The sequence below is a fragment of the Populus alba genome, chromosome 14, assembly GCF_005239225.2.
Source record: "Populus alba chromosome 14, ASM523922v2, whole genome shotgun sequence".
Classification (NCBI taxonomy): Eukaryota; Viridiplantae; Streptophyta; class Magnoliopsida; order Malpighiales; family Salicaceae; genus Populus; species Populus alba.
Window position 1 is genome coordinate 18,717,892 of NC_133297.1, and position 13,747 is coordinate 18,731,638.

Here is a 13,747-nt window from a genome sequence, read left to right on the forward strand (position 1 = left end):
AGGTTTGAAAACTGTGGGTAGTCTCCAGTATAAGGGAGGTGCTGTCGATTTTTTAAAAAATAATGAAAGTTAAATTATGTAATAATTCGTATACATTTGTGTAGATGCATCCAATGAAATCTACAGCACATCGGCAGCAAACAGCTGCTACTAGTTCTTCTAGTAGTGAGGAGGACATCTCCTTAGGTGCTAATCACAACGAGGCATCCGCGCCAACTTGTGATGCTGACTCTTCTAGCACGGTTTCATAGCATAAAAGTGGTGTGCATTAACAACAGGGTCAATTCACCCGCAAGTACCTGTCACAATGGAAGGATGACCTCTCAATGTAAGTTTGGGTTTTAGTTTTTTTATATATACTTATAACATAATTTATGAACAATTTTAATATTTTATTCATTTTATTTAATTTTAGGTTCACAAACATTGAGGCTGTCAGGACAATAACATCGGCATTTAAATTGTCGATGGAGATTCCATTGTTTCAATGGAGTCAGGTCTCTAGATATCCTGAGTGGAGACCTGATATCGATGTCTGGTTTCAGCGATTCAGGTAGGTGTTAATTTTTAATTTCCAATTTATTTTTAATAAATAATTTTTATAGTTTTATATCTTGTAATATTTTTATTTTAAAGGAATTATTTATATACACAGAATAAATTTGATTAGGATAGCGCAGACAACAATGTTGTCAAGAGGGTATAGGAGAATCATGCGACAAGTAGGTAACATCGAAAATAATATTTATTTTTAATTTTTAATTTTATGTTCTAAATTCTAATCAGTTACTATGGACGTAGGTTGCGTGATTTTTGGTATGACACCAAAAAAAAGCAAAAAGATATGCGAGGGACAACGGTCTTGAAGGATGGAATGAGATGGCGGTTTGGCGGGAATTCAAACTGCCATTCATCTTGAGAGATATATAGGCGGCATATATTGAGCACGTGACATCTAAGCGGTTCTCACGACACTCACAGTCCAGAGTCGACAACCAGAACCAGCAAATTCATGGTTCGGTGACCATGCACACTGGCGGATGGTAAGATTAATTTAAATGACATATATCGTTAATTAATTTTTTGTTGCTTATAAATATATTTAACTTGCAACTTTTTTTTTCTTATAAGCTACGTCTCTTAGACGTGAGCCGAGTCCAATGGAGCTATTTGTAGAGACGCACGTCTGGAGTCAAGACCGCCAAAAGGGGGTGCAGCAGTACGTGGACAACCGTGCCCAGCACCTTGTGGTATGTTCATTCAATCATTTTATTTCGTATGTTATTGTTTCTTGAAATGAATATGATGCTTAAAAAAAAAATCAGGAGACCTATGATAGCTGGTTGAGGGAGAGATATGGGGACGGCATTTGACCCATCCGGATTTTGATCTGGATTTATGGATGGAGGTTCGATCGTCTAGTGCACCCGATAAAAATCGGGTCTACAACCTCTCCAACACTATGGCCGAAAACTTGCGGTTGGCTCGTAATGTCTCAACCGTTGGGAGCTCTCCATCAGTATCAAGCACAAAGTTAAAGGAGTTCATAGCCTTGAAACAACAATATCAACGCCTCTTGACGGATTATGATCAACTCCGTCAAATGTTTATGGAGATTAGATCAAAGATGGGTGATGATCCATGTGCTCCCTTTTGGCTGTACGGTCCCGACAACAATCAGCCTCCTCCTCCTCTTCCAGCTCCGCTGCTATTTTAGTTTATTTTTTTTAAAAACATTAAATTTTAATGAATATTTGGATGAATATTATTTAACATTATTTTTACATTTTTAATGTTCTAAAAAAATTTATTTGGTTATTAAGATTTTTTCCTGTTAATAAACAATATTTGTTTGTATTTTAAATAAATACCGACGGATTTTCAGACAGAAACATGTCGTCGGTATTTTACCGAGAGTTGCAACAAAATTACCGCCCATGCCACAATCGCCGATCAATATATTTCGTCAGTAATTTCCATTACTATTACCGACGGATATATTTCATTGGTATTTGATAGGGAGTTCTGAAATATTTACCGCCCATGCCACAATCACCAACGGATCGTCCATCGGTAAATACCGTTGGAAACATAAACAGACTTATTATGTCGGTCAAATTCTTACGGGTAATATTTTTTTGGCGCGCTTCACCGTGTTTAATACTATCGGTGTTTGGTTTTTTTATTACCGACATAATTGACAACGAAATGGGAAATTATCGACGATCAAAATTCCGACGGACAGATTCGTCGGTGAGACCATTGGTAATTGTTTTACCACGGTTCTTGTGCCTCACACCGACGGACCTAATCCGTCGGTAAAACTATTTAATGATGTAGTGAATTACAACGGACCCGTTAGACAAACTATTAATTATTTATTCACAATACATCTAATTGGGTAATTCAACAAAGTTTCAACAATTTACAAACAAATACAATTTTACAAAATCTAAAACAAACCATAACCAATACAAGATTATACATTCCTACTACAAGTTTGTTTGAGAAATAATAATAAAACATGTACATACACTAACAAAATACATATACTAAAAAAACAACAAAAAATAATAAAATTGACATTTAAATGTTAAAATTAAAAAAGATAGATTTACTTACAAAAAATGATAAAATCCATAATAAATCAGAACACGGATGTTGTGACCATAAAAGTTATAGAAAGATGACTTTTGTTGAGAAGAGGGAGTTTTTTTAGGGGGTGGTTGTTTGCAGTTAGGGAGGGGAGAGTTGGGATGGGGAAGATGGAGAAATAGAAGAGGAGAGGGTCGATAGAGTGGTGATATATTAACTCTTACTAAGGGAATCACCGACGAAATACTTATGTCGGTGATTTCCTCGGTAATTGTGATGGTGAATTAATCACATCACTGTATGGAGATTCCAGTCTGAATCCCTCGGACATTTTGTTGGTAAAATCGCCTGCAAAAACAGTCACGTCATTGAACTTTTTTTTTTTTTTTATATAAATCTATATATTTCGTATGTAATTCAGTCGGTATATACCGACATCATTAGTTCATTGGTATATACCGACTGAATTACCGATGGAATAGTATCTATCGATAATTATCACCGCAATTTACTGACATAATTATTCTCTCTATAATTCCGTTTGTTTTAGGCGAACTTCATAGCCTTTGGTACCAAAGACGGTCAATGATGAGAATTGCGTACAATGACAGGCATGCTGATTAAAAGTTTTGCTCTTAGGTATTTTATTTACTCATTCTTTGCTTCTGTCTAGTCACAAATAATTTACATCTTGCTCTCTTCGTTATTAGTACTGAATGTGAGCACAAAGAAACAAAATGCTTCAGAAACTGTCCTCAGACCCAAACTTTTAATCAGATGTATCAGATGCACAATAGCAGGCTAATCTGGATTTTGTTTGTGGATGAGGGATTACCCGTGGTCCGATCCAACCAGGCGGGGCTTGCTTTGAACCGAACACAATAGCATCTCATGCTGCTTATGCCATGAATCTCTTCTATCAAACTTCTGATAAAAATCCTTGGAACTGTGATTTCTCACAATCAGCCATGTTATCAGAAGTTTTCAGAAGTTTACATAGCAATTTGATCTATGGATTTCACACCAATAACCCTTTGCGAGTCTCAAAAAAGAGGAACCTTCTCGTCTTCTCCGTTACACTTGTAGGATTGAAGGATGGAGAATGCCTTTCAGTTTTCAATACTTCTTTTCAGCATGAACTTGGCCCCTAACGATCTACATACAGGATTTCAACGTCATCTATGTTGTGCCCACGTATTAGTAGGTTCAGATAAAGGAAAATTGTGCATGTTTATTTCTACAGAGAAGCTTTGAAACTTGGAAGGAGAACTTGTCTTCAAAGAATCTATAAGCAGATGCAATGGTTTTGACAACGCTTGGTGTAAGTTGTTAGGGCTGGAGGAACTTTACGTTAACAAGCTAGCTTTGATGTGTTTGTCATCGTACCATAATTTTCCAATCGATTTGAGTTCATTTTATCCACATAACCCTAAGAAAAAAAAAATAGTTATCTATTAGATTCAAATATATAGGATTAACCAAGGCAGAAAAAAAAATTAATGATCAGAATAATTAATCAGTTTGGTTTGACTAAATTAATATGTAAAAGTATATTTTCACATGAATTCTAGAAAAGCCATGCTATTTTTTTTATGTTTGGTCTCTTTTCTTTTAAATATGTTTTTATGCTATAAACTTAAACTTTATCTCATCAACTTTGCCTTGGATCAAGTTCGGACAATTAACTCCCAAGAATTTATAAATATAAGAAATCATCAACTCAAAAAAATCACATGAAATAAATAAAAAATTTAACGACTAAAAAGGCATCATTTAAATGACTGAAAAAACCAAACTGAATCTAAACCGAAAAAAACTAAAAAAAAAAACCGAGCCAAAACCGAAAAAAACCAAGTCAAACTAGAAAAAAAACCGAAGTCAAACTGAATTGAACCGGAAGCAGTCAATTTAAACCAATTTTTGTTCTAAAATAACCGAACCAAACCGAGCCAAAATAACTTTAATTGGGACCAGCCGCCGTTGGATCCATCAACATTGGATCCTACTCCATCAGGACGTGCCTAACCCAACATTATTGATCCTGCGTCAGGACTCAATCTCTTGAGCGTCAGGACCCAGAGCACTTGGGTTTGGCATTAGTACCCAAGGCTAAGTCAAGATTAAAAGCACTTAGGTTTGGTACAAGGACCCAAGGCTAATGGGTCCTGGGTCCTGCATCAGGACATAAGGTTCTTGGATCTTAGGTTTCTAAATATAATTATTTTGATTATAATTAAATGTATTAATATAAAATTATTATTATTGTTATTGTTATAAATAATATTATTTTTATTATAATTAAAAATATTAATATTAAAAATAGTATTATTTGTGTTATAAATATAATTATTTTTATTATAATTATATTATCAATAAAATAATTAATAAATTTGAAAAAAAATTATTATCAATATTAAAAAACAACCATAGATTTGATTTGAAGTGTAAAAATAATGATTATTATTATTATTATTATCATCAATAATAATTTGAAGTGTAAAAATAATTAATAAATAATGCTTTTACATCTTATAATATTATTGTTGGGTTTGGCTTTGCAAAGGTAACCTTGCTATTACACTGCTCAAATCTACAGAGCCATGAGATTTACCTTTATTTATAATAATTTGCAGTTTTTTTTTTTTTTCTTAGGAACACTGACCTGTCTTTTGGTTATGTGGAAAACAAGAGGGAAAGGCAGAGAACTCAAATGGATCCAAGTCCTTTTGCTTGTTAACGTATAGCTCCTCCAGCCCTAACAACTAACACTAGGCATTGTCACAACCGTTGCATCTGCTTATAAATTCTTTGAAGACAAGTTATCCTTCCAAGTTTCAAAGCTTCTCTGTAGAAATAAACATGCACAATTTTCCTTTATCTGAACCTACTAATACGTGGGCACAACGTAGATTTCACACCATTAACACTTTGTGAGTCTCAAAAAAGAGGAAACCTTCTCGTCTAATGCTTTTCAGTTTTCAATACTTCTTTTCAACATGAACTTGGCCCTTAACGATCTACATACAGGATTTCAACGTCATCCACGTAAATTTAAAGAAAAAAAAATATTATTAACATTGAAAAACAACAATAAATTTAATTTGATGTGTAAAAATAATGATAATTATTATTATTATTATTATTATCATGATTATTAATAAATTTTTTAAAAAACTATTATTATTATCAAAGAAAAACCATAATTTTTTTTGAAAAATTACAAAAAAATTAATAATTTTAGCAAATAAATGAAATATTATTATTAATATTATAAATATTATTGCTGGGTTTAATATTACATCAATTAATGTTTTGATAATAATTTTACATTTTATAATATTTTAAAAGATAAACCCGTGACGTAACGAGGACACCAAACCAGTATATTCTAATTGGTTTCTATTTGAAGTTTCACCACCCATCTTTACGCTTCTGCCCTCGACTTGTAGCATTTTCTATATTTAATACCCACTCCAGTTTCAAAAAATGCAGAATAGAAACCGCTCCTCCTGAGCCATGATGGTGCTTCCTTATGCTGTTGCTTTCCTATTCCTTTCCTTCTTACACACAGTAAAAATCGCAAGCAAGTTTGCGTCTCCTTCCATTTCTAAAGAATTTACCTTAACTGAGCTGTCTTCATTTCAGTCTATGAAAACAAAAAATGTTAGTGTTCTGTTTTGTCGTTTAAAAATTGATGTTTGATCATCTGCTTTAAATTTTGCTGCTTTTTGTGCAGACTCCCAATCATTCATCGGTATAAACTATGGCCAAGTTGCGGACAACCTTCTACCACCACCATCCACCGCAAAACTTCTTCAATCCACTTCAATCCAAAAGGTCCGATTATATGGATCGGACCCCGCCATAATCAAAGCCTTAGCCAACACCGGAATTAGAATTGTTATCGGCACTGCAAATGGTGACATTCCAGGACTAGCCTCTGATCCCAATTTTGCCAAGAGCTGGATCAACACAAACGTGCTTCCCTTCTATCCAGCTAGCAATATCATCCTCATCACTGTTGGCAACGAGGTCATGACTTCCAATGACCAGAATCTCATGAACAAGCTCTTACCAGCAATGCAAGATGTACAGAATGCTCTAAATGATGCATCGCTCGGGGGTAAAATTAAGGTCTCCACAGTTCATTCGATGGGAGTGCTTAAGCAGTCTGAGCCACCTTCTTCTGGAAGCTTTGATCCAAGTTATGGGGATCTGATGAAGGGCTTGTTGGAGTTTAATAGTGCGAATGGTTCGCCTTTCGCAATCAATCCCTACCCTTACTTTGCCTACAGAAGCGATACAAGGCCTGAGACTCTTGCTTTTTGCCTTTTCCAGCCGAATGCAGGACGAATGGATGGAAACACTAAGATCAAGTACATGAACATGTTCGATGCTCAGGTGAGAGTAAATCAAATTGCAAGTGCGAAAATTTTGTATCAATAGATGATCGAATAAAAATGCTACTGACAAGTGGTTTAATCAATTGCAGGTGGATGCAGTTTATTCTGCACTGAATTCTATGGGATTTAAGAATGTTGAGATTGTGGTGGCTGAGACTGGATGGCCATTTAAAGGAGATGACAACGACGTATGGGCAAGCATTGAGAATGCCAAGGCTTACAATGGCAATTTGATTGCACACCTTCGATCGATGGTGGGCACTCCACTCATGCCAGGAAAATCAGTGGATACATACCTCTTTGTTCTTTATGACGAAGACTTGAAACCTGGACCTGGTTCTGAGCGATCATTTGGACTTTTCAAGACTGATCTCACCATGGTTTATGATGTTGGACTCTCTAAAACTAGCCAGGTAAGAACAAAATTTATGTGCATTTCATTTCATTTCACTGGTTCTATTCCTGAGCTTTCCTTTGATTTGGCATTTAAATTTATGTTTGTTTGGTTTTAAAAACATCACTACGCATTTTGTTTGTTAAGAGAATGGACAGTTCCTTTTCAAGAAAGAAAAAGGCCAAATTGTACTAAAAAAAAGCCCCTTGAACTTAACTTCTGAACAAAAAAAAGCCTGATTTTCTATCCTAAACATTATGATTTTTGGAATAGGCTTGTTCTGTTAGGAAATTAACAAGAAAAGAAAAACCCAGCCCATAACATCATTTTAATCGCTCTCTATGTCTCTATTAATAATGATAAAAAAACAAAAGGTAGAAAGAAATATTCAATTTTTTAATCCAACATTTTTATCAACAATATTTGAAATACATGGAATCATCATTTTTAGACAAATAAATTCAAAATATTCTTGCATATTTCACCTACAAAAACCCATTTAATTTATTAAAACAGAACCAGTCACTAGTAGCAGCACAACAGCTACTAGCAGCAACACCTCAACCGCTACAAGCAGTAGCCACCAACACCAGCACCGGCACCAACAACAATAACAGCAGCACAAGCACGAGCACAAGCACAGGCACAGGTACGAGCACGAGCACGAGCTCGAGCACGAACAACATCAGCATCAGAAACGGCAGCAGCAGCGGTAGCAGTAACAACAAAGTACATTTAAATAGGATTTTCAATTTAGGTTTGTTGTATGGGTTTATGGGACTTTCTTTTATTTGCCTTTTTTTTTTGTGCTTCTCGGGTATCCTCGCACCCTTTTTAAAGAGTGAGACTAGTCTCGTTTGAGGTTTGTGGCTGCCTCTCCCAACAAGTACACTTCCTAGGAATCGAACTTGTATTCTCACTCTTACGGGGATATAGTAGAGCCTAACCACTAAACCAACACTTCATTGGTTTTTGTCTTATTTTTTTTTTATGACTTGCAAACTTAGAATATGAAGTTGTAAAGAGATGATGAAGATGGATTAAAGTTTTTTTCTCTATTTTATAAGTTTCTCACTTAAAATGGTGAAGCCATCATCTTTTTACGAGTAAATTAGGGAGATTAAATGTGTGTGTGTAAGCTTGCAAAGAAATGTTCATACAGTATCTTTTGCTAGAACAACCTATCCTTCATGTATTTTTGAAATTAGTTGGTCAAATTTCTTACAACTGAGTAATGCTTGAGGTTAAGCAGCAAGATAGTGTGATTTGATCAATTCAAACAGCAATAAAATATATATAGCCTTGTTACATGTGGTTAATAAAAAGATAAAAAAGAAAATGAAACCATAGAATACATGAAAAACAAACCATTTTATAAAATATATATATTTAGCTTTGTTTCAGGTGCCTTCATTAATAAAAAGAGCTCCTTCACAAAACCCAAAACTTTTACTGCTTAGTCGACTATTTGCTCGCTAAATTTAAACACCAAGAAACATAAATATTTTAGAAAAAACATTACAAATCATAGGAAGCTCAAATATCTGTAGATCCAAACCCTTCAACACCTCTCATAGTTGCATCGAAATCCTCAACTTCCATTACATCAGGAGTTACAATTTTTTCAAGACTCAACTGCACAATTCTATCTATTATGACAGGGCATCTGTGATTAACATTTATGACACCAACACCTTTATAATTAGGGCATTTGTAATATGTTAATCTCAATATCGATGTTTAAAAAACAAAACTCAATTTTAAAAACAAAACTAAACCATCAGTGAACATAAATTGAAAAGAACATAAATTAAAAAGGAATTTAGATATTTTAAATATATTAATATTAAAAATAAAATTTTATTTTAATTTATTTTTAAATAAAAAATATTTTAAAAATCAACTACATTTCTAAACACAAGTCTATGTCCAAATAGTTACCTAGTGTAAACCAATATCAAAATATCAAATGATGTCATTTTTTTTTGTTTACTATAAATCGCGTGGGACATGAATACCTCTTCTTTTTTTTTTCTTTATATATATATATATATATATATATATATATATATATATATATATATAATTACTTATAGCTTAAAGGCGATGAACATAAATAGTTGTAAATGCTATTTTACTATAATGTTAAGCACATATTCCCCGATTTCAAGCTAAAATCTCATTCTAGAAGTTTTAACATCATGGCAAGCAGATAGTGATAGCAGATAGTGAGATTTACCAATACAAGCATAAGTTCCTTTAGGTATAGCAATGCTCAAATCTGTAGAGATAAGAGTTTTAATATTAAAAATATTATTATTTGTATTATAAGTATTTTTAATTTTAATATTAAAAATATTATTATTTTGGTTTAAAAATATTTTTATTTTTGTGATGATTAATATTATAAATATTATTATTTGTATTATAAATATTATTATTTTAATTATTATTAATATTATTAATATCATAATTAAGAAATTTTGAAAATATATCATTCATTTTGAAAAAAAAACCATAAAATTCGATTTGAAGGGTAACATTATTATTATTATTATTAAATTAATAAATTTTAAGAAAAATATTATTATTTTAGAAGAAAAACAACAAGTTTTATTTGAGGGATTAAAAACTATAAAAACTTAGGTCAGAAAAGTTTAATATTATTATTAATATCATAAATATTATTAAATTTACAATAAATTTTATTATTATAAAAAAAATGTAGATGTTAATTCAAGGGTAAAATTAATTATTTTTATTATTTTTAACTTGGATCTAGAAGGGCATGCCAGACCCAAGTTAATTGGGAGTGATATGGGGCAAACCGAAGTCCCCTAGGTCTTCTAGCCCTTCCTGGCCCAAGACAATTGGGTCAAGAGTCAGACCCTAGGTTAATGGGTCTACGTCGGGACCTAATACTCTTGGATCTTGCGTCTTCACCCAACTTAAATGGGTTTGGAATGCAGCAAGACCCAAGGCTTTTGGACCCGTCATTTAAGAGGGGTCCAAAGCTCTTCGGCCTGATATTTCAGCCGAACCCACTTAAACTTAAGTAAATTTATTGTTATTATCAATATTAAAAATGTTATTATTTGTATTAGAAATATTTTTAATTTTATTAATATTAATTTAAAATATTATTGTTTGTATTATAATTAATATTTCTAATATTAACAATATTATTATTTGTATTATAAATTTTATTTTTTTTATTATAATTAATATTATTAACAATTATGAAATTTTAAAAAATATATAATTAATTTTGAAAAAACAACCATATATTTGATTTGAAGGGAAAAATATTATTATTACTATTATTGTTATTATTAAATTAATAAATTTGAAGAAAAATATTATTATTATCGAACAAAAACAACAAGTTTTATTTGAGGGAATTAAAAACTATAAAAACTTAGGGAAGATAAGTTTAATATTATTATTCATACCATAAATATTATTAAATTTTAAATCAAATTTTATTACTATGAAAAAAAAACATAGATGTGATTTGAAGGGTAAAATAAATTATTTTTATTATTTTTAACTTGGGTATGGAAGGACTTGCCAAACTTGAGTTGTTTGCGAGAGGCAAGAGGGCAGACCCAAGTCCTTTAAGTCTTGCAGCCTTCCTTGGCCCAAGACAATTGGGTAAAGCGTCAGACCCTAGGCTAATGGTTCCACGCCATGACCCAATACTCTTCGATCTTGCATCTCACCCAACTCTAATGGGTTTGGATTGTGGCTATACCCAAGGCTTTTAGGTCCCTTATTTTAGAAGGGCCCAAAGCTTTTGAGCCTTATGTTGCAGTCAGACCCACTTAAACTTTGATAGGTTTATTGTTCTTATTAATATTAAAAATATTATTATTTGTATTATAAATTTTATTGTTTTTATTGTAATTAATATTTTTAATATCATAATTAACAAATTTTTAAAATATATCATTAATTTTGAAAAAACAACCATAGATTTTATTTGAAGGGTAAAATTATTATTATTAATATTAAATTAATAAGTTTGAAGAAAAATATTATTATTATCGAAGAAAAAACAATAAGTTTTACTTTAGGGGATTAAAAACTATAAAAGCTTAGGTAAGATAAGTTTATTATTATTATTAATATCATAAATTATAAATGTGAAATAAATTTTATTACTATCGAAAAAAACATATATGTTATTTAAAGGGTAAAATCAATTACTTTTATTATTATTAACTTAGGTCTGGAATGGCATGCCAAACCTAAATTGCTTGGAAGAGACTGGGGGAAGACGAAGTCTCTTGGGTTTTGCAACCCTTACTGGTCCAAGTCCCTTAAGTCAAGAGTCCAACCATAAGCTAATAGGTCCGCCTCAACATCCAACGCTTTTAGGTCTTGCGTCCTCACCCAAATATAATGGGTTCGGATTGCAACTAGACTCAAGACATTTGGGTCCCTCATTCAAGAGGTGCCCAAAGCTCTTGGGCCTTGTGTTACAGCATGACCCATTTAAATTTGTGTAAGTTTATTGTTATTATTAATATAAAAATTATTATTATTTGTAATATAATTTTTTTAATTTTAATATTTTTAATATTAAAAATATTATTATTTGTGTTATAAATTTTCTTGTTTTTATTATAATTATATTATTAATATCATAATTAAGAAATTTTAAAAATATATCATTAATTTTGAAAAATAAACATAGATTTGATTTCAATGGTAAAAATTATTATTATTATTATTAAATTAATAAATTTGAAGAAAAATATTATTAGTATTGAAGAAAAACAATAAGTTTTATTTGAGTGGATTAAAAACTATAAGAACTTAGGTAAGATAAGTTTAATATTATTATTAATATCATAAATGTTATTAAATTTGAAATAAATTTTATTACTATAAAAAAAAAAACATATATGTAATTTAAAGGGTAAAATCAATTATTTTTATTACTATTAACTTAGGTTTGGAAGGGCATGCCAGACCCAAGTTGCTTGAGAGTGAATAAAGGGGGAAGACCCAAGTCCCTTGGATTTTATAGCCCTACCTGGCCCAAGACAATTGGATCAAGAATCATAACCTAGGCTAATGAGTCTGCCTCAACATCCAATACTCTTAGGTCTTGCGTTCAATAAAATTTATAATTAAATAATTATAATTAATTATTTTTATTATAATTAATACTGTTAATATTAAAAATATTATTATTTGTATTATAAATTTTATTGTTTTATTATGATTAATATTATTAATATCATTAATAGCCCCCTCATACTACATCTGCAGGGCCATTTGTTTCTTATTTTGATCCAATGCTCTTGGCCCAGCTAGTTAAAGCAGTAATGAAATGTATGGCTAATGCTGCCACTCCTATGCCAGCACCCCCACCTACACCCATCATACCAACCATTTCAGAAGCAGCTATAGCTACTAATGACGTGGTACATCTAGTTCGTTTGGTGATAAGTATGAGAGAAATGGGTTGTGAACCCTACTCAGATGAACATGATGCTGAAGTGGTGTGAAGGTGGATTAGAAAGGTGGAGAAAACAATGATTCAAATTAAGATACCACATGATCTGCGGGTAGATTGTGCTACTCAAGTACTATCAGACGGTTCTATGACTTGGTGGGAGACAGTTTAGTTGAGGAGGGCTACAGAAACCCTATCTTGGGATGATTTCAAGACAGAGTTTGAGAATCAATATTACTTGAAATATCATCGGAAGATGAAGGAACATGAATTCCTAGACTTGAGACAGGAGGGAATGTCAGTACTCAAGTATGAGAGATGATTTCATGACCCATCTATTCGCACCACATCGTTTCCCAACAGAACAACACATGATAGAAAAGTTAAGGGATGGCTTTAGACAAGAATTGAAGCAGGGGTTGATTGCTTTACAATTCAAGGCAGTAAGAGAACTGATTGAAGTAGCACAGGCCTTGGAGGATTGTATGGAAGAAGGCCAACAGAGCCACGAGGGTGCAGGAAAGTGAAAGGATATGGAATTTTTAGGCATGCCAGCGCTTCCAAAGAAAGGTAGAGGCGCAAAGTTCCTTCAATTCAAAAGGAAAGGGGGGACAACAACTAGCTTTTGACAGGATATAGATGGGAAGTCAGGAAGTGGTCAAACCCGCTCCAGCGTTATAACTATGAGGGGGCCTAAAGATCAGAAGGAAATTGTCTAACATTGAATAGCCTTAGAGACATAGGCAACAAAGTCAGAGTGATCAGCAGTCCATCACGGTAAATAGATCGGGAAGGTCGACTCAGTCAAGAGCTAACTCAAATAGGGGACGACCTAGAGTGCAAAATAAAAGGGATTAAGGGAGGGTTTTCCATATGACCAGGAGGATG

The 13,747-nt window shown here is 32.5% G+C and overlaps 1 protein-coding gene across 1 annotated transcript; it reads left to right on the forward strand.

Annotated features, from left to right (window-relative positions):
- Positions 1 to 6,297: 6,297 nt before the first annotated feature.
- LOC118048774 (glucan endo-1,3-beta-glucosidase 7) lies at positions 6,298 to 8,450 on the forward strand (the record flags this gene model as incomplete). The annotated part of the gene is made up of 3 exons (XM_035058576.2): positions 6,298 to 6,996; positions 7,088 to 7,411; positions 7,909 to 8,450. Coding segments are annotated over 3 exons (1,368 nt in total), but the record flags the coding sequence as incomplete, so codon positions are not given.
- Positions 8,451 to 13,747: the final 5,297 nt, after the last annotated feature.